General features: G+C 36.6%; 2 protein-coding genes across 3 annotated transcripts; one reads left to right on the top strand and one right to left on the bottom strand.

Moving 5' to 3' along the window:
- Positions 1-8,751: 8,751 nt before the first annotated feature.
- On the top strand, positions 8,752-15,047 carry paf1 (PAF1 homolog, Paf1/RNA polymerase II complex component). Of its 2 annotated transcripts, none has more exons than XM_015003292.2 (14): positions 8,752-9,007; positions 10,082-10,111; positions 10,209-10,301; positions 10,404-10,525; positions 10,655-10,721; positions 10,841-10,942; positions 11,029-11,134; positions 11,741-11,809; positions 11,954-12,057; positions 12,147-12,263; positions 12,345-12,473; positions 12,564-12,669; positions 14,112-14,196; positions 14,310-15,047. In XM_015003292.2, exons 1-14 carry the CDS (start codon positions 8,961-8,963, stop codon positions 14,723-14,725), a joined length of 1,593 nt encoding a protein of 530 aa, XP_014858778.2. In that variant the 5' UTR covers positions 8,752-8,960; the 3' UTR covers positions 14,726-15,047. The 2 variants fall into 2 exon arrangements, with proteins under 2 accessions (XP_014858778.2, XP_014858777.2); XM_015003291.2 differs by having other exon boundaries at positions 10,079-10,111.
- An 83-nt stretch (positions 15,048-15,130) lies between these two features.
- On the bottom strand, positions 15,131-18,766 carry gmfg (glia maturation factor, gamma). Its single transcript, XM_015003293.2, has 7 exons — positions 18,623-18,766; positions 18,186-18,282; positions 18,018-18,067; positions 17,655-17,704; positions 17,294-17,376; positions 16,339-16,412; positions 15,131-16,157 (listed from the first exon to the last, which is right to left on the bottom strand). The coding sequence occupies exons 1-7, from the start codon at positions 18,623-18,625 to the stop codon at positions 16,086-16,088; spliced, it is 429 nt and encodes a 142-aa protein (XP_014858779.1). The 5' UTR covers positions 18,626-18,766; the 3' UTR covers positions 15,131-16,085.
- Positions 18,767-19,694: the final 928 nt, after the last annotated feature.

Genomic DNA, 19,694 nt, shown 5'->3' with positions numbered 1-19,694 from the left:
TCGGGTCCTCTACCAGAGGCCTGGGAGCTTGAGGGTTCTGCGCAGTATCTTGGCTGTGCCTAGAACTGCACATTTCTGGACTGAGATGTCTGATGTTGTTCCTGGGATCTGTTTTAGCCACTGCTCCAGTTTGGGGGTGACTGCCCCGAGGGCCCCGATGACCAGAGGCACCACTGTGGTCTTCACCTTCCAGGCCTTCTCCAGTTCCTCTCTGAGGCCCTGGTATTTCTCCAGTTTCTCGTGCTCCTTTTTCCTGATGTTGTGGTCACTTGGTATTGCTACATCCACCACAATGGCTTTCCTCTGTTCTTTATCCACCACCACAATGTCCGGTTGGTTTGCCATTACCATTACCATCTTGTCTGTCTGGATCTGGAAGTCCCACAGGATCTTAGCTCGGTCATTCTCTACCACCTTTGGGGGTGTTCCCCACTTTGATCTCGGGCTTCCAGTCCATATTCTGCACAGATGTTCCCGTAGGAGATGTACTGAATTGATAGTAACACAAAAAATGTGTTAAAAAATAACACATCTCTTCTAAGAGTGTGGCTTATTAAAGTAGGTATACTGTGTATATTTGAACAGGATAAAGTACCTGCAGTGACAAGAGTGTTTACTGTATCTTATTAATCTCTTAATGGCACAACAGGCAGATGAAAAATAACAGAACAACAAAGCTGGTATAAAAACAAGAGTTCTTTAAGTGTGTGTTAAATATTTGTGGGTGTAATATGTTCGTTTTTTCTTCATTGAAGTTACGTCTGCTGGATAGAATATTCCAGAATATTAGTAGCTCCTAAGTAGTACTTTTAAAAATTAAAAGTACGGCGCAGTAAAACTACTCCTAAAGGTGCATTTCTTTCCTAAAAAGTTAAGCAACTAAGTAACTGTAGTTACAACTCATCCATAGTTTTAAGTCAGAATAATCAAAATTAGTCATAACAATAAACATTTCAAATATTTCACACCGACAACATTTTAAAAATATTACTTACATAATAGGCATCTTGTTTTGGGCGGGCCCCTTTAATTAAAGTGGGCTGACAGAACAGGTCTTGTGAGAAATTCTGTTCCCCTGTGAAAATCTGTTCCCCCTGTGTCGGGAGCGCGCATTGCAGCCAGAGAAGTGGATTCGGCGGATCTGACCATTTTCACGGCGCTTCTGATCGATTTCTCGGTAAAAACTACTCATATAATCATGTCAGTGTTGTAACTTTCAGTTTAATCGGCAGCTATCAAAATAAAAATACATACGTAAATAAACGAGGTCTGGTGTGGAGGTCTTTTTACGCTGTTTTGTGTTATTTTAAACGTGAAGAGAATCGATCTTTTTTTTCAGCTTTTGTCTCGTAAGCCTCACAAATAAAAGTCAGTCAACAAACACAGGTTCCCAACACGAAGTGTGCATTTATAATTTTTCATTTCTGATAAAGGAGGAGGGAAGCTGGCTGATAGCAGGGCACAAAAATAAAGACTTCCTGAAAAGATCAGAGTGTAAACTTTTTGGCCAGTCACGTTCTAATGATAAATAAGGAAAATAAGGAAATGTCTAGTATGCTATCACACATAATAATTTTTGAGAATTTGGAAACAGTTACCTTTTATTTCCCAAAGTTATGGGGGAGAAGAGGAGAGAATGGATATTTCACCAGCCTGATAAAATCTGTTCCCCCTACTTAAAATGGAAACAAATTAATTTACCTGCAAGTCTTTTGCTGTGTTGATTCCACTCATTATCAACAATAAATCCTGCAAGTTTGAAAACATTTGCTCTATTTTTGACAAAGTTAGGATGGGGGAACAAAATATTTTAAGCGCCTGATAAAATCTGTTCCCCCCCCTTAAAATGGAAACAAATTAATTTACCCACAAAGTCTTTTACTGTCTTCATTCCCTCATCATCAACAATAAATCCTGTGATTTTCATAACATTTGCTCTATTTTTGACAAAGTTAGGTGGGGGAACAAAATATTTTAAGCGCCTGATAAAATCTGTTTCCCCTATATAAAATGGAAATAAATTAATTTATCCACAAAGTCTTTTACTGTGTTAATTCCCCTCATCATCAACAATAAATCCTGCAAGTTTGAAAACATTTGCTCTATTTTTGCCAAAATTAGGATGGGGGAACAAAATATCTTAAGCGCCTGATAAAATCTGTTCCCCCCCTTAAAAATGGAAACAAATTGATTTACCCACAAAGTCTTTTAATGTACTGATTCCACTCATCATCAACAACAAATCCTGTGATTTTCATAACATTTACTCTTTTTTTGCCAAAATTAGGATGGGGGAACAAAATATTTTAAGCGCCTGATAAAATCTGTTCCCCCCCTTAAAATGGAAACAAATTAATTTACCTGCAAGTCTTTTACTGTGTTGATTCCACTCATCATCAACAACAAATCCTGTGATTTTCATAACATTTGCTCTATTTTTGCCAAAGTTAGGATGGGGGAACAGAATATTTTAAGCACCTGATAAAATCTGTTCCCCCTACTTAAAATGGAAACAAATTAATTTATCCACAAAGTCTTTTACTGTGTTGATTCCACTCATCATCAACAACAAATCCTGTGATTTTCATAACATTTACTCTTTTATTGACAAAGTTAGGATGGGGGAACAGAATATTTTAAGCACCTGATAAAATCTGTTCCCCCTACTCAAAATGGAAACAAATTAATTCACCAGCAAGTCTTTTACTGTGTTGATTCCACTCATCATCAACAACAAATCCTGTGATTTTCATAACATTTGCTCTATTTTTGCCAAAGTTAGGATGGGGGAACAGAATATTTTAAGCACCTGATAAAATCTGTTCCCCCTACTTAAAATGGAAACAAATTAATTTATCCACAAAGTCTTTTACTGTGTTGATTCCACTCATCATCAACAACAAATCCTGTGATTTTCATAACATTTGCTCTTTTTTTGACAAAGTTAGGATGGGGGAACAAAATATTTTAGCTTTCAGCCACCTGAAATAATCTGTTCCCCCTACATGAAATGGACATGTACAGTGAATTATTTTCTTTGTTACCTAAAATGTGAATCATTAAATGAAGCTGTTTATTTCAGTTTGCAGAAAAAACTCCTAGCAAAAGAGGTTGTGGATTTTCCTGTTTCCACTGCGGCGTCTACAGCATGAGGTTGGACATTGCTGTGAGACTTATTCTTAACAGTGGTTGTTATAACATTAATTAACAAAAATTGTTTGTCTATAGCTTAATAATTTCATTTCCTGTAGTTAATTAAAAGTAGATGCGGTTGAGGGTCAAGAAAACCCCCAACATCCTGCATATGAACATTATTAGAAAAAATTAAAAATGTGACACTTAAAATCTGGACTAGATTATTCTCCTCTTCAAGAAGAAGAATTAGAATTGATTTTGAAAAAGACTGCATGGAACAAGTGTGAATGGTAATCACACTTTATTGAAGTCTGACAAATCACTTAAAGGTTTCACAAATCCCAAACATGGATTAAAATATTCTGCTATTAGTTGAGAATAATTTAGTGTAGATTTGAAGAGTCTAGGTGTGAGTTTTGGAGTTGGAGCAGGTCTCATGTGACACAGATCCAAAAAACATCTGAAATTAACCTTTATTGAAGTTTCAGTTATTGTACTTATTAAGTGTTCATATTTAACAATTTTGTTAAATAACTGTTTTCACATGTTGATGTATTAAGTTTGGCTAAGTACATATTTTTTTTTATCAAAACATACAAATTATAGTCATGACAAAAATTTTCATTAACACTCAAAATAAGAATATTAATGTTATAACAACCACTGTTAAGAATAAGTCTCACAGCAATGTCCAACCTCATGCTGTAGACGCCGCAGTGGAAACAGGAAAATCCACAACCTCTTTTGCTAGGAGTTTTTTCTGCAAACTGAAATAAACAGCTTCATTTAATGATTCACATTTTAGGTAACAAAGAAAATAATTCACTGTACATGTCCATTTCATGTAGGGGGAACAGATTATTTCAGGTGGCTGAAAGCTAAAATATTTTGTTCCCCCATCCTAACTTTGTCAAAAAAAGAGCAAATGTTATGAAAATCACAGGATTTGTTGTTGATGATGAGTGGAATCAACACAGTAAAAGACTTTGTGGATAAATTAATTTGTTTCCATTTTAAGTAGGGGGAACAGATTTTATCAGGTGCTTAAAATATTCTGTTCCCCCATCCTAACTTTGGCAAAAATAGAGCAAATGTTATGAAAATCACAGGATTTGTTGTTGATGATGAGTGGAATCAACACAGTAAAAGACTTGCTGGTGAATTAATTTGTTTCCATTTTGAGTAGGGGGAACAGATTTTATCAGGTGCTTAAAATATTCTGTTCCCCCATCCTAACTTTGTCAATAAAAGAGTAAATGTTATGAAAATCACAGGATTTGTTGTTGATGATGAGTGGAATCAACACAGTAAAAGACTTTGTGGATAAATTAATTTGTTTCCATTTTAAGTAGGGGGAACAGATTTTATCAGGTGCTTAAAATATTCTGTTCCCCCATCCTAACTTTGGCAAAAATAGAGCAAATGTTATGAAAATCACAGGATTTGTTGTTGATGATGAGTGGAATCAACACAGTAAAAGACTTGCAGGTAAATTAATTTGTTTCCATTTTAAGGGGGGGAACAGATTTTATCAGGCGCTTAAAATATTTTGTTCCCCCATCCTAATTTTGGCAAAAAAAGAGTAAATGTTATGAAAATCACAGGATTTGTTGTTGATGATGAGTGGAATCAGTACATTAAAAGACTTTGTGGGTAAATCAATTTGTTTCCATTTTTAAGGGGGGGAACAGATTTTATCAGGCGCTTAAGATATTTTGTTCCCCCATCCTAATTTTGGCAAAAATAGAGCAAATGTTTTCAAACTTGCAGGATTTATTGTTGATGATGAGGGGAATTAACACAGTAAAAGACTTTGTGGATAAATTAATTTATTTCCATTTTATATAGGGGAAACAGATTTTATCAGGCGCTTAAAATATTTTGTTCCCCCACCTAACTTTGTCAAAAATAGAGCAAATGTTATGAAAATCACAGGATTTATTGTTGATGATGAGGGAATGAAGACAGTAAAAGACTTTGTGGGTAAATTAATTTGTTTCCATTTTAAGGGGGGGGAACAGATTTTATCAGGCGCTTAAAATATTTTGTTCCCCCATCCTAACTTTGTCAAAAATAGAGCAAATGTTTTCAAACTTGCAGGATTTATTGTTGATAATGAGTGGAATCAACACAGCAAAAGACTTGCAGGTAAATTAATTTGTTTCCATTTTAAGTAGGGGGAACAGATTTTATCAGGCTGGTGAAATATCCATTCTCTCCTCTTCTCCCCCATAACTTTGGGAAATAAAAGGTAACTGTTTCCAAATTCTCAAAAATTATTATGTGTGATAGCATACTAGACATTTCCTTATTTTCCTTATTTATCATTAGAACGTGACTGGCCAAAAAGTTTACACTCTGATCTTTTCAGGAAGTCTTTATTTTTGTGCCCTGCTATCAGCCAGCTTCCCTCCTCCTTTATCAGAAATGAAAAATTATAAATGCACACTTCGTGTTGGGAACCTGTGTTTGTTGACTGACTTTTATTTGTGAGGCTTACGAGACAAAAGCTGAAAAAAAAGATCGATTCTCTTCACGTTTAAAATAACACAAAACAGCGTAAAAAGACCTCCACACCAGACCTCGTTTATTTACGTATGTATTTTTATTTTGATAGCTGCCGATTAAACTGAAAGTTACAACACTGACATGATTATATGAGTAGTTTTTACCGAGAAATCGATCAGAAGCGCCGTGAAAATGGTCAGATCCGCCGAATCCACTTCTCTGGCTGCAATGCGCGCTCCCGACACAGGGGGAACAGATTTTCACAGGGGAACAGAATTTCTCACAAGACCGGGATCCACAGATTCAGCAACGTCCAATGAACTCCAGCCATAAGCGGAAGAGCGTCCTACGTAAATTATGACGAGCATTGTAAACAACAGCGAGCGAGTTAGCTTGTAAAAGTTATGCAGCCTCAACAGTGTTTGACCTGAGTAAGTATTCAGATTTAATTTTTTACAAAATGAGCTTGTTAAGACTGGGTTTCTGCTTCAAAGTGCTGACATTAGGCACATATGGGAAAACAATTCTGTTGTGCTAACGTCACATATTGTTGTCTTTGATTTGCGTGTAATGTCATAAATAAGTCTACTAGAAAATGCTTTAACGGGGAAACCAAGCTGCTTCTCAAAGTAAGCACGTTTAAAGTGTAGCCAGCTTTGTTGCGTAGCTACTTGCTGCTTAACTCTGGAGACACGCTAGCTGTAATTGGTATGCTGCTCAGTAAATTGTCCAAGTAGGAATAACTACACACATACCTCAGCTAAACGGTTGCAAACCCTCTTAACTGTGCTTCTCTGGCTAATGCCAAGTATACAATCTCTGGAAGCGTCGTAATTTTAGTGACCTAGATTTAATTACTGATTAACCTTATTTTATTACACTAATTAAAAAAAGAAAGTCCGGAGTTCATCCATCCTTCCATTGTCTATACAGGCTTATCTTTTCCTTTAAAACCACAATTGTGCACTGCTTTCTGTGTGTTTACCACATAAAATCCAAATAAAAGTTTTCACAGATAAATGGTTTTGTGATGTAACATAACTTCTAGACGTTTGTTTTGAAACATCATATAACTCAGTATATATCTTTTGCAAGATACTGCAGTGAGCTAAAAACTTAAACAAAAGTCAGTCTGTATTGTTAGTTAAGCAATAATTCATTTTCACTTTGACATTTCATAGTCAATCAATCCCTTATGTGTTTATATTAAACCACTTTTTTACCATACAGAGTAGGCCTGCGGCTAATGATTATTTTAGTAATCGATTAATCTATCCATTACTGTACAGTTTTGGCTTAATTACAGCTCTGAATATATTGTTTGTTTCAGCAAACTGTCTTTTTTTATCTTTATACGCCAGTGAACGATTAATCGATTACTAAATTAATTGACGATTATTACAGTAATCAACTGATCACGATTAAGCCGATTAATCGTTTCAGCCCTGGTACACTGACTTGTATTGTTACTTAATTGGACCTAATAGCTGATTGTTTGGCGCTAATGACCAACTCACAGTGGCTGTTCTTCCTTTTAAAATGTAAAAAGCTAAAAATAAGCTCAAGGTTTCTTTAGGGATTTCAAAGTCATATGACTCTGCTGCTATCAGTTTTCGTAGTTGGAACGAAGACATTTTGTGTTGTGCCTATTTTTGTTGTCTGAAAGCACAAATCTGAGAAAGACCTCTTATAACCTGTAGAAGTTTCTAGTGGTATTCTGTATTCTTTATCTCTAAATTGTTGGTTTTATTTTACCGAAGGGTGCCACACTTTGATGTGTGTCTAACTGTTCTTACAGAGCTCAACGATGCTGTGTGAAATCCTCCTGTCGTCACTATGGTTCCTGTTTGTGATCTTCTGGGCCGAGACAATAAGCGTGTGGCTGTTTTTATTCATGTTTTACCAGGATCAGGCGTTTTACCACTGGGGAGATGGGTAAGAGTTCTCCTTCGTGTCTTGTTTTTGATACTTGTAAACTTAAAAATGTGTTACTTGAAAAATCTAACTGATGTAAATTTGTGAATTAGTGATACATTTGTGATATATTTTCTCAAGCATTCACTTGATTTTTACAGGTTATTTGCAGACGATCCTGGGCAGATGATTTACATGTTGAGCAGGTAGAATGTCTTAGCGCTCAAGAATTGTATTTATGACATTTTATGTATAAGGATATTACTAATTTGCCAGTTTTATGTTATTTCATCGTATTCGCAGAGTTGAAAACACAGCAGAAACCGAGCCACAGACCTGAAATGGAAATATGTCAAGAACTTTAAAGAAGACAGTGTTGCTGTCATATGACTGAAGAGCCAATGAAAAAAGCCGGTTTCTATTTGCTGCAAATGTATTCTATCAGTTTTCTGGGGAGCAGAACAATATAAAATATGCAAATCTGATTCTCACATGAGCTCAATGCAACTTTGTTTGACTTTCTTTTTTTTTCTTCACTCTAAACTCCATTTTGCACTTGCACTGTGATCATTTCTGTCTTTTGCCTTCTCTATGCAATCACTGTTTGCTAGTTGCACTCATATTTGTGTTTTCTGGTAAATTGCAAATTGATGTTTTAAGTCCTTCTATGTTTTAGTGTACAACTTGTAAGCTTATCAAAGCAAAGCAATGAGAGTTTCTGTTTTGAATCAATATTTGTAGTATTATCCTGAGTTTCAACAGAAAAGCAGTGGAAATGAACATATTTTTTTAAACCTGAAAAATCACAAATTATATTTCTCATTTGTCTTATGCATGTGTACTTTATTGCATGTTAATTTTGTTTTGTTGTCCACTTTAAGTTTATAAACTGAAATTTCATGCTGACGTATATGACGTCAGATGGGACGTTTCCCTTTGGATAAATCTCTGTAAATCATAACCACATCAATATATATTTTTTTAATCAAAATGTGTATCACATTTTCCCCCACAAATGTGTAGCAGCATGTTTTAGTGTCTTTTTGTAACTACGACAAATAATATTTTTTGTTCTGTATATTGAGTTATGAAATAAAATAAAACTGTTCGAGTTTGTTGATTACCGCGTTCCAGTTTTATACCACTCCGAAACACCAGGGGTCGCTCTCGATAAAGAGAGACATTTTCGTATTCGGAGGTTTTACCACTGGTTCTTCCTCTTCATCCTGTTTTATCGTGAGGAGCTAAAAAAATGTGTAGTTTGTTGCTTTGCTAGTAGAAACTCTTGCGTGTTGTAGTTGTGCAAAGCTGAGGAACTGCCGGTGACCTAGTTTGGATTTCTGTTTTATCCCCGTAAACAAGCAGCTTTGTTTTGAGTTGCGAGGGGAGATTTTGTCGTAAACATGGCTCCAACGATCCAAACTCAAGCTCAACGGGAAGACGGTCACAGGTACAACACCACAGCTACACTTTAAAATCAGCAAGCGGCATCGATTTCTTTAATGTTCAGCGCCAGAAATAAACAATTATTTAACAAGAACCAACAGCGTGAGATATTAACAGTTATTGTTTGACACAAACCAACAATACAGATTACCTTCCTCCAATAACTTGGCAGAGATTGTTAGTTGAGGTAATGGCGTTCTTGTTTAGTGTAAGGAAAATTTTAATACTTAAAATAGCTCAGAATAAATTGGTTGACCATGTTAAGTTGAAGGGGTACTGCTGAAGATGTGTAAATATAAATACTATAATGATTTAATAAACAGTTCCCTTATTAAATACGTTAGAGGTTTTAAAGTGTTACATAAAATTACCTCCCGCCTGTTATTGGAACCCCAGGAGTTTTAAGCACTGCCTTTCAGTTGGGAAAAAGTATAAATTTGTAGAGCACCATCCATAAACACGGATGTTTACAGAAAATGCAAGTTTTAAAAAAAGCTGTGAATGTTACCAAAATTGGCTCTTAACTGATAAAATAAGCTTTGCCTTCACATAAAACTGCAGGAAATAAAGTTTTTTTTAAATTTATTTATTTATTTATTTTTTTTTTAGGAAGGAGTAGGTAGATGTCTTCTCCATAATTAAGTTTTACAAAGTTTTTGCATTGGACTTACCTAATATTAAAATTTCATTTTGGACTTTAAGTCTTAACAGAAAACTATCAAAAGCGCTTGAGATTGCATTACAGTGTGTGTATTGAATGCATTTAATCAGTTTTACTTTTTGCAATTGAATGACTAAATAAGTACTTTAATACCATTTTTTGTTTGTATGTATTTATTGGCTAATCTTTCCAGAACACAGTCTCTGAGCTCATCACAAAAAGCCCCACTGCAAAAAACATGGACAGTTTTTTAGTTCTCCAATCAGACCCAATTACTTTCTGTCTGGTATGGTCATCTACAGAAATAAGGAACAGCTGTTGCATTTATCGTCAAAATAATCGATTAATCAATAACTAAAATAATTGTTAGTTGCAGCCCTCATCTAAATGTTTTCCTGTTTATTTTTCTTTTAGCAGGCCGTCTTCTCACAGAACGGTGCCAGAACGGTAAGCACATTCATTATTTTTGTAATGAATTGATGTAAAATCATGTCTGTCCAGCGGAGGTCAGTTGTAAATGTTGTTTATTGTGTGTCTACTGCAGGTCAGGAATTGTTTGCAGAGTGAAGTACTGCAACAGCTTGCCCGACATCCCATTTGATCCAAAATTCATCACCTACCCATTCGATCAGCACAGGTGAGTTCATGTACCCACTTATCTGCCTTCTCTGTTGACTCCAACCTGTTCCAGAGCAACACAGTTTGTGTATGTGTATGTGTGTGTGTGTGTTTTGTCTAGGTTTGTCCAGTATAAAGCCACTTCTCTTGAGAAGCAGCATAAACACGAGCTCCTGACTGAACCGGATCTCGGGGTCACCATTGACCTCATCAATCCAGACACCTACCGTATCGATCCTAACAGTAGGTTTAGATCAATGCACAGTAAAAATATTTGCATTGTTTTTTGTAGTTTTTTTTAAACTCACAACTGAAACACTGAATACATTAATTCTAAATGTAAAAATAAAAAAAATACTTTAAAATTTTCAGTTCTTTTGGACCCTGCTGATGAAAAACTGTTGGAAGAAGACATCCAGGCTCCATCCAGTTCCAAAAGGTAAGGCTTATTAAATAAGCAGTACAATGTTTTACCTCCTTTCTAGGTGTCTTTTTTTTTTTTGTTTTTATAAATAATATACCATCTTTTTTTTTTTTTTTTTTTTTTTTACTTTTAAGGTCACAACAACATGCCAAGGTGGTACCATGGATGAGAAAAACAGAATATATTTCCACAGAGTTTAACAGATACGGCGTTTCTAACGAGAAAGTGGAAGTCAAGTAAGTTGGACTCTCCCGACTCTCCATTTGAGAGCCTCTGTGTTTTTCGGTAGTTCTGTTTAAATCGGACCTTGTGTTGCGTTCAGGATCGGAGTGTCTGTTAAACAACAGTTTACCGAAGAAGAGATCTACAAGGATCGGGACAGCCAGATTTCTGCCATTGAAAAGACATTCGAGGATGCACAGAAATCAGTGAGTGGGCATATTTTAGCATCGATGGGTCTTTAAAATGCGATGGGTGCACAACTCTGATTCTGAATAAAGAATGAAGCATGAGTATAAATACGATAACTTCTTTCAGTAGTTTACAAAAACCAAAATATTGGTACAATATTACAATTTAGTACAAATATCAGAAAAGGGGATAGGCCAAAGCCAAAGGTGAGCAACGCCTGTTGTATTCAAAATTCATAAATCACACAGAAACTGCCACGCAGAAAAATAGTACAACAGTCAGTAAAAATGTCCCCCACCTTACACCCATCTGACTTTTAAATATCTTAAAGTCTACATTTGTTAGCTTAATTTGTCTCGCCATCTGTTTACTTGTTTTGAGCTCATCCAGATTTCCTGCAGAGATGATCTTTGTTGTAAATTGTTCTCCTCTCCCTTTTCTATGTTTCCATTAAGTGTAATTTACCTATTTCCATTTTAAAATGCAATTTTTTTGTCACAAAAGCAATCTGTTTTATTGAGTTATTTTGTTATACTCTATGATTCTATTCCAAATCTAAAAAGTTGGGTGTGCATACATATTTTTAACAGTTTGTTGTTGTTGTTGTTTCTCATTGTTTGCAGATCACACAACATTACAGTAAACCCAGAGTCACTCCTGTGGAGGTTTTGCCTGTGTTCCCTGACTTTAAGGTGGGTTTACTGCTCAATAAATGATTTCAAAATCTTTTTTTTTGTGTAAATGTTATTTTACAGTCTAAGTAATGTGAAGAGAAGACTAAATGTGGGGGGGAAAAACAGGTTTGAATAATGAGCCTCATACATTTTCCCTTTCAGATGTGGATCAACCCATGCGCTCAGGTCATCTTTGACTCTGATCCTGCACCTAAAGACATATCAGGGCCAGCAGGTGTGGAAATGATGTCTCAGGCTATGATCAGGTATACACTTTTTTGTGTGTGTTTTTGAGCGTTAATCCTTACCATCAGTACCATATTTTTTACTTAAATGCAATTTGTGTTTATTACAGAGGAATGATGGACGAGGAGGGAAATCAGTTTGTGGCCTACTTCTTGCCCAACGAGGAAACGCTTCGCAAGCGGAAGAGAGACTTCGAAGAGGGAGTGGATTACATGGCAGAGGACCTGTAAGGAAAAGTTATGGATCAATATGGAGCTTATGTGTATAAGCCAGGGGCAATAAAAAAAAAAAATTTTTTTGCTTTTAGGTACGACTACAAGATCGCAAGGGAATACAACTGGAACGTCAAGAACAAAGCCAGCAAAGGTTATGAGGAGAATTACTTCTTCATCTTCAGAGATGGCGACGGGGTTTACTACAACGAGCTGGAGACGAGGTAAATACTCAGACTATGACACATTATTTTCAAAAGGAGGATGATGGTTTGCTTGATTCCTTATTAAAAAAAAAAAAACTTGACTTGTAGGGTACGCCTGAGTAAGAGGAGAGCCAAGGCTGGAGCACAGTCTACTACAAACGCTGTGCTGGTGTGTAAGCACAGAGATATGAATGAGAAGGAACTGGAGGCCCAGGTGAGTCTCCTGCTCTGTTTTTAGATATATGAATGTCGGGGCATATAAACTGAACTTGGGAACCATTTACTGCACAATAGTTACATGACCAAGCTCAGTCAGTTGTATTTGACCCTGTAAATCACAATCATCAAGTTGGTTCTCATATCTAAAGTCAGGAAATATTTATTTAAGGTGAAATGGAGGGATTGAGGGGAGGAACATAAGGTAGACAAGTAGAGTTAAGACTTTAAGGAGAAATGTTATCTGTGAACTGTAGTTTAGAGACCTAACTGACCAGCATCCTACAGGGAAATTTAAAAGCTCTGTGTGAGCTGTGGAGAGTGAAAATGTCATATTACAATAAATACATAACTTAGAAAATGGTTATTTAAAAGTAATTAATTTATTAAAACTGCAAATAATTACAGAAATAATTTCTTAAAATAAATGTAATAATATTTGTTCGCAAGAGAGCGTTAGCCGGTGTTAGCTAGTAGGCAAGGCTAACGATCCTGTCCGTAGTCAGTGGCAGCTTCCCACAGTGAGGTCACTTGTGAATTTTTTAGTGATATTTCTGAGCAAACTGGAGATCTAGAGGTTGGAGTTTCTCACTCAGAGTTTGCAGTAAACAAATTACAATAATTTATTGAAGTTATTTTCACACTTCCTGTGAAAATATTGACCCAGTCTTAGCAAACTTGTACTTGATTGATCCCCATAGGGAAATTTTGTATTTATTGACAATCTAATCCATCTGAAGTGTTAAATGTTAGCAAATACAAATATAGCTGTAAGTAATATAACATTTATTTAAATTTAAAAAACACCTAAGTGTGCTACCTGAATGCATGTTTTTTTCAGGGTTTTTTCCAACCCCATACATGGTTGAATATATTCACAGGGGGGTTTGTTTTTATAAAATGTACGATAGACTTGTAAAAACATCTAAAAAGTTCCAGTTATGAGGCCAACATTTGTAGCTAGTTGCATCAGAACAGCACTTCCTCTACCAACTCCTTCCCCTACTGTCAGTTCAAGCAGATTTAATCTACAATTCCACCTGCTGTTTAAAATAGGAACTGTCTTGGCCCTCTTCAATTTCATTTTTGAACTGCAGCAGAAATTCCAATTAGAAAGTTCTATTCTTAGAAAAAAAACAATAAAATTGGTGTTTTTTTCGAAAAGTGTGCTTATTTCATAATTATCTGATTTAAAAGACTGAAAAGTTCAGTAATGATTCATTCACTGTATGTGTTATGCGTTAAAGATTTTTAGAGGGTTTTTATTAGTGCTTTGAAATAATTATGAAAGTTTTAACTACTTTGTAGTATTTTAGAGCTTAAAACAAGCACAAAAAAAACTACTAGAAGAAGAAGTTTTATGGCTCTATCAGTGAATTATTTGGATTACTTTTTAGTGTTTGACAGCTCATTGATGATTTTATTGATATTGGCTTTCAGGAAGCACGTAAAGCTCAGCTGGAGAATCATGAGCCGGAAGATGAGGAAGAAGACATGGACATGGACAAAGACATGCAAGATTCTGGTTAGTTCCTTAGAAACGAACTTCCTCTTACAAAATCTGGATTTTTAATGTCGTTTTAATTTGCACTTGAGTAAACAAAAAAATCAAATAAAACTTCCAAATTGTGTCTCCAGGCGACGAGAAAGAAAAGGGCAGCGGCAGCGAGGCAGAGAACTCCGGCAGTGAATCCGAGAGGGAAGAGGAAGACCAGGAGCAGAGTGGCGAAGACGACGAAGAGGACGAGGACCGGGGCAAGAGGCGGAGGAAGGCCAGCGGTAGCGGGAGCGAGAGTGGCGAGGAGAGGACCCGGGAGATGCGAGACGAGGAGGAGATCTTCGGCAGCGACGACGACAGCGACGACAACGAGCCCAAGAACTCGGCCAGGAGCAGCGGCGAGGAGGGCAGTGGCAGCGAGGATGAGGCAGAGAACAGGCGAAGCCGCAGCGCCTCCCCAGCACACAGCGACCACAGCAGCGACCGCTCGGATACCCACGCTCCGAGCGGAAGCGAGAGGGGATCGGACTCCTCTGAGGCCAGCGACAGCGAATAAGACCCTCAGTGTGCTTGAGCTTCACGTTCGACTCCAGAACTTGACCTTCTCGCTCTGCCGGCGAGCCGAAAGCGTCGTCGTCGACGTCCATAGCTACTTGATGCACTCTTTGCGTTTGAACTCGATCCGTCTCCATTTAGTCTAGATTTTATTTGTAGATTTAGATCGCACAGTAGTAGCTGGATTTTGTTTTCGCCACTAATCTCTTCAAGATTGTGTGTAAGATCATGTAAAAATTCTTTGTTCTCTTTATGTATGACTTACTATACTGATACCGCTTTTGAAATGGATAATAAATCACTGGCTACATTTTGGTCATAAAGTTGGTTTGTCTTCAATTCTTTGAGCTGCACGGAAACTCAGATGCAACATTTTATAAGATTATCAATAATTGAAATTGAATAATTTATTTGAGTCAAACAAGTTTATTTTGTAAAGCACATTCCAGCAACACGAAAACAAAAAAAAAATCTTACATCACATAGTCAGCAGTTTTGAAAACCAATAACAGATGTTACATTTTGTTAAGTGCCATCATCAGAATCATTAATACACACCATGTTGGTCAATGATTCGTTCATTATAGTTCAAACTCAGTGTTTCAGCTGTTTTGCAGTTTTCTAGAAGCTTGTTCCAGATTTGAGGTTCATAGAAGCAGAATGCTGCTTCGCTGTTTGGTTCTGGTTCTGGGGATGCAGAATAGACCAGAACCAGCTCACTTTATGTAGTTCCAATTCTCAACAAATGTCATTGCATAGCACTTTACAAAATGAAATCAATCGAATAATGTACAGTTACCAAATGTCTCAGTTAAAGGAAAAGCTTAAATTTTATTTGTTCTTTCTTTGCTTCTTCCTTTAACTTTTTTACATTTTATTTTAGAGGAATACTTCAAATTACTTTCATTCGTTTTATGTGTTGCAGTTCTGATCGAGTCATTACTAAACATTCTTACGTAACACCAATTACATAAGAATTGGTGTTAAATATATATTTGAGATATATATTTAACATACATTTTTATATTCATATAAACGTATGAATATATTTAACATGGTTTGGCTTGAAATCAGGGCTAAAACGTACAAAGAACAGCTGTTTGATGTTTAGCTTACACTTACAGAATTGAAAAACATCAACTTCAGTGGAAAAATGTATCTATGACCTGCTTAAATTTTAAGGTAAATCCTATGTTACAATATTAAGGAAAAACAGGCAACGCATCTAAAATGACTTAGAAACCAAAACTCTGTTGCTGTAAGTGAATGTTTTACTGTCACAACAAACAAAACAGGAAGTCAAATTCAGGATCTTGCTTAGGGAATGAAAATCTGGTTTGAAAGTTGCAGAAGAAGCAGTTTCAGCGAAAAAATGCCAGCTGGTTCTTGAGCCATTCTTCCGTCAGGTCGTCGGCATTCCTGGTTTCAAAGATCTTTCAGAGTAAAAGAGATGCTGTTAGCTAAACAAACAAAATCCAAATAATAGAAAGAACAACAGTATTTTAAACTTTTACTTAATCGTTGTTAAACTTTTACATAACATGAAGGCCTGGCTAATTTCTGCCAGTGAATGTTTTTTCAGTGTCAGCCATTTTACTCATCAATCAGAAATACCTTTGTGAGTTCTGCGATTTGGACCAGTCGATTCTTGCTGCCTGCATACATCATCTGCTGCTCTGGCTTACACCCTGCATAAAATGAGGGTCAAATTAACATACAGTGCTGAGAGAGAGAGAAAAAAATGAATTTCCTGCCTTACAGATTTTAGTCAGTTTTTCTTTTTTTGGAACATTTATTTGTTTCACATCTTCAAGCAAATTTGAATATCTGATAATACATTTTGTGTTTTCCTATCAATTAACTTTCTTGCCCTTTATTCAATAGCTTCCATGTTTTCTAAAAAATTGATCATAACAATAGTTTTAATAATATTCACAACTCAGTAATGCAAGTAATATTTCCAGAGGAATTAGTAAACCTGGGGTGTCCAAAATTTTTGGCCACATGGGCTGAAATTGCTGAGTCAAAAGTACTCACAGGCCACAAGAAACAACAACAACAAAAAACAAACAAAGGTCAGGCAAATAAAGTTGTCCTTTTTTGTAGTAAAGGAATATTATTATTTCTAGATCCAAAAAATAAGAATGAATTTTGTAGAAATTTGTTTTTTGGCTCGATTGAGCAAATTAAGCAAATTGAGCAACATTTGGGTCACTTCCTTTCAAAATATTTTCTGTTTAGCCAAGTTTAGTATATCAGATGAAAGCTAATTTGGGTGCAGCAAAGTCAGCTTTTCGATAAAAGTCTCTGGATAAACGTGGTCCTATAAAGCTTGGTTATATGAAGGCAACAACGTTGAGTTGTACTTAAAATTTTCCATTTCAAGAAAATGTTTACAAATACTAAACATCAAGTACTTGCACTGGATGAGTCAAATTTGTATGATTATTGAATGACAGTTGGGAGAGGGTGCAACCAAATTCAATCAAATGGCCACAAATGGCCCCCAGGCCACGCTTTGGACACCCCTGGCAAAAACGTTATGTTTCAGGAAGCTGTAAATACTTACCCATTGGGCTTGAGAAAATGAAACAGAGGGGATAAGACACTCTCCCATCCCCATGGGTGTATTTGTAGCTGTAGACAATGTATGTAAGCTGTTGTCAAGGAGAATCGCCTATCTTTTTAAAACTGCACAGACCTTTCAGTTTGAATGGTAAAAACTTTGAGAATAATCCGGTCACAAACCACAAAGTGAACCTTTGTGATGGAGTGAGCGTCTACTCTCACGACCTGCGCAGGTTTTGCAAAAGTCTGGGGAAAATGTACATTAATTTCTATCCCTTTTTGATGATCATTGCTGTTTCTCTCTATGTCAGCGTTAGCAAAACTCCCAGCTCTCTACGAAACTGTTGACTCTCTTAGGATATCTGGGTTGGCGCTCGGGAAGCTCATTTCTCAGGTCGTCCAGTGAGATATCCTGGAAGACAGTGAAGGATGTAAGCTACTTCAAAGCAGAATAAATAAATGCAAATGTAGAAGGAGTATCAGGTTTTATTTGCATGTTATTAAAAAGGCCATGTCGGAAAATAGAAATAACACCAATCAAACCCTTCTATACTAATTCTTAGCGGATTTTGACATGTTTTTTTGACTGGTATTTTGATGATTTATTTTTGATGCTGATCTCTAATTCTTTGAAGGCTTCTGTTGCATCACCTTAATTCAGGACAGGAAATTGGCTCGATTGCTCCAAAACAATATAACTTCCATACACGAGATGGCTAACTTACCTCAAACTCCTCCTCAAGGATAACGAGCTGTTTCGCCATATCTATTTTAACTGAAATAAAAGAAACCTTCTTTATTACTGTTGAAGAACTAAAGTATTGATTGCATTACATTTGGAAAAAAAAGAAATTGAATATTTTTCACCAGAATACAGTTCTTGCAGTACTTACTGAGCATGGCTGCATTGTTGGTTTCTTTTCGAAATCTGAACTTTTTCAGTTTTTCTCTCAGACTTTCTTCCACCTCGCACACGACCAGAGAGCTTGACTGCAAACAGGTTGCAAGAATATATCTGTCAAATAAAGTACTCGAACTATGACCTAATCAAAAAAAAAAAAAGCCAAAATAGCGCCTTACATAGATGAGTTAAACTTTCATAGCAAATTTGATCATTCTGACATGCTAAGAGCAGGAAGTGTCATTCTGCACGAGCGAGAATCTAGTTTCCTGTTTGAAGATGAGAGGCGAATGGTCGACTTTTGCATTGGTACTAAAGTTAAATCGATGTATCTACATTTTTCAAATCTTATGGGTAAAATTTCATGAAGTCCAGTGAAACTAAGCTGCATATCTAAACTCTAAAAGCCATTGCATTGACTCCACCTACCATCTTGAAAGGATCCTGTCCTGTGTGACACTGCCTTACTGAAACTGCTTGCAACAAACAGCTTCTGTCAGATTGTCAGCAGATCCTCCTTCTGTTGACGAGGGGAGGGCAGATATGCAACTCGAGTCTGCAGCACGACTCTTTCCTCTTTTTACTGACATAACATCAGTCATAGTATTGCACAAGCACAGCTGCAAAAATCGTGTTCTTTGTCACTGAACACAGAAAGAAACCAGATTATTTTCAGGATTTCCAGGGCTTTTGTCTTGCATGTCATTGCCACCTACTTACTTTCACTTCCAAATTTCACACAGATGTATGTGGCTGCGGAAATGTGGAAATGTATGTGTTCCGAACGAATCGGCCAACCTGATGTATGTAAACTGAAAACAGGAAGGGGTCGAGTACTAATCTCTGAGGTACTCCATGTCAACCCAGCGTGTAAATTTTGTGAGCAATGACAAGATCTGCATTTGGGATTTGGGTGAAATAGATATCAACCCATCATTTTAAATATGGGTTGATATCCCATATCAACCCATATTTGTTGAGCTACATCAGGGGTGCCCAAGTCCAGTCCTCGAGAGCTGCAAGTTTTAGAAGTATCCTTACTCCAACAGACCGGGATCAGCTCTACAGAGGCCTGATAACGAGCCATTCATTTGATTCAGGTGTGTTGAAGCAGGGATGCATCTGAAAGTTGCAGGATGGTAGCTCTCGAGGACTGGACTTGGGCACCCCTGAGCTACATTTTTTGCAGCTGGTGCTGCATTTCATTTATAGTTGGAAAAATCAATTGGAACAAAGTCGGACATCTCACTCGGAAAGTCGGAGAACATTTTGAACGCCAGCTTTGAGATCCAAAATGGCAGCTCCTCACATCAGCAATTACACATTGTGGTGAAAACATGTTTATTTTACAAAACATGCATGTAAGTTTTAGGAGTATTACTACCCTACATTTTTACTTGAGTAACATTATCATGAAGTATCACTACTAATTGAGTAAAATTTCTGGATACTCTCTACCCACCACAGGTAACTTTAATATATGAAGTACAAATGTGTTTTA

This window comes from Poecilia mexicana, unplaced genomic scaffold (assembly GCF_051168715.1).
Source record: "Poecilia mexicana isolate PSO_F unplaced genomic scaffold, ASM5116871v1 scaffold_13, whole genome shotgun sequence".
Classification (NCBI taxonomy): Eukaryota; Metazoa; Chordata; class Actinopteri; order Cyprinodontiformes; family Poeciliidae; genus Poecilia; species Poecilia mexicana.
Note: the sequence above shows the minus strand (reverse complement) of the source record. Positions and strands in the feature narration are given on the sequence as shown.

What these genes read in the sequence shown, in the direction of transcription:
- paf1 (XM_015003291.2), top strand. Translation starts at nt 8,961, where the DNA reads ATGGCTCCAACGATCCAAACTCAAGCTCAACGGGAAGACGGTCACAG. An exon ending in AACGAGAAAGTGGAAGTCAA is followed by an intron (nt 10,943 to 11,028) that starts GTAAGTTGGACT and finishes TGTTGCGTTCAG; the next exon opens with GATCGGAGTGTCTGTTAAAC. An exon ending in TCGAGGATGCACAGAAATCA is followed by an intron (nt 11,135 to 11,740) that starts GTGAGTGGGCAT and finishes CATTGTTTGCAG; the next exon opens with ATCACACAACATTACAGTAA.
- gmfg (XM_015003293.2), bottom strand. An exon ending in TCCTTGAGGAGGAGTTTGAG is followed by an intron (nt 17,705 to 18,017) that starts GTAAGTTAGCCA and finishes ACTGTCTTCCAG; the next exon opens with GATATCTCACTGGACGACCT. An exon ending in CTTCCCGAGCGCCAACCCAG is followed by an intron (nt 17,377 to 17,654) that starts ATATCCTAAGAG and finishes ACAACAGCTTAC; the next exon opens with ATACATTGTCTACAGCTACA.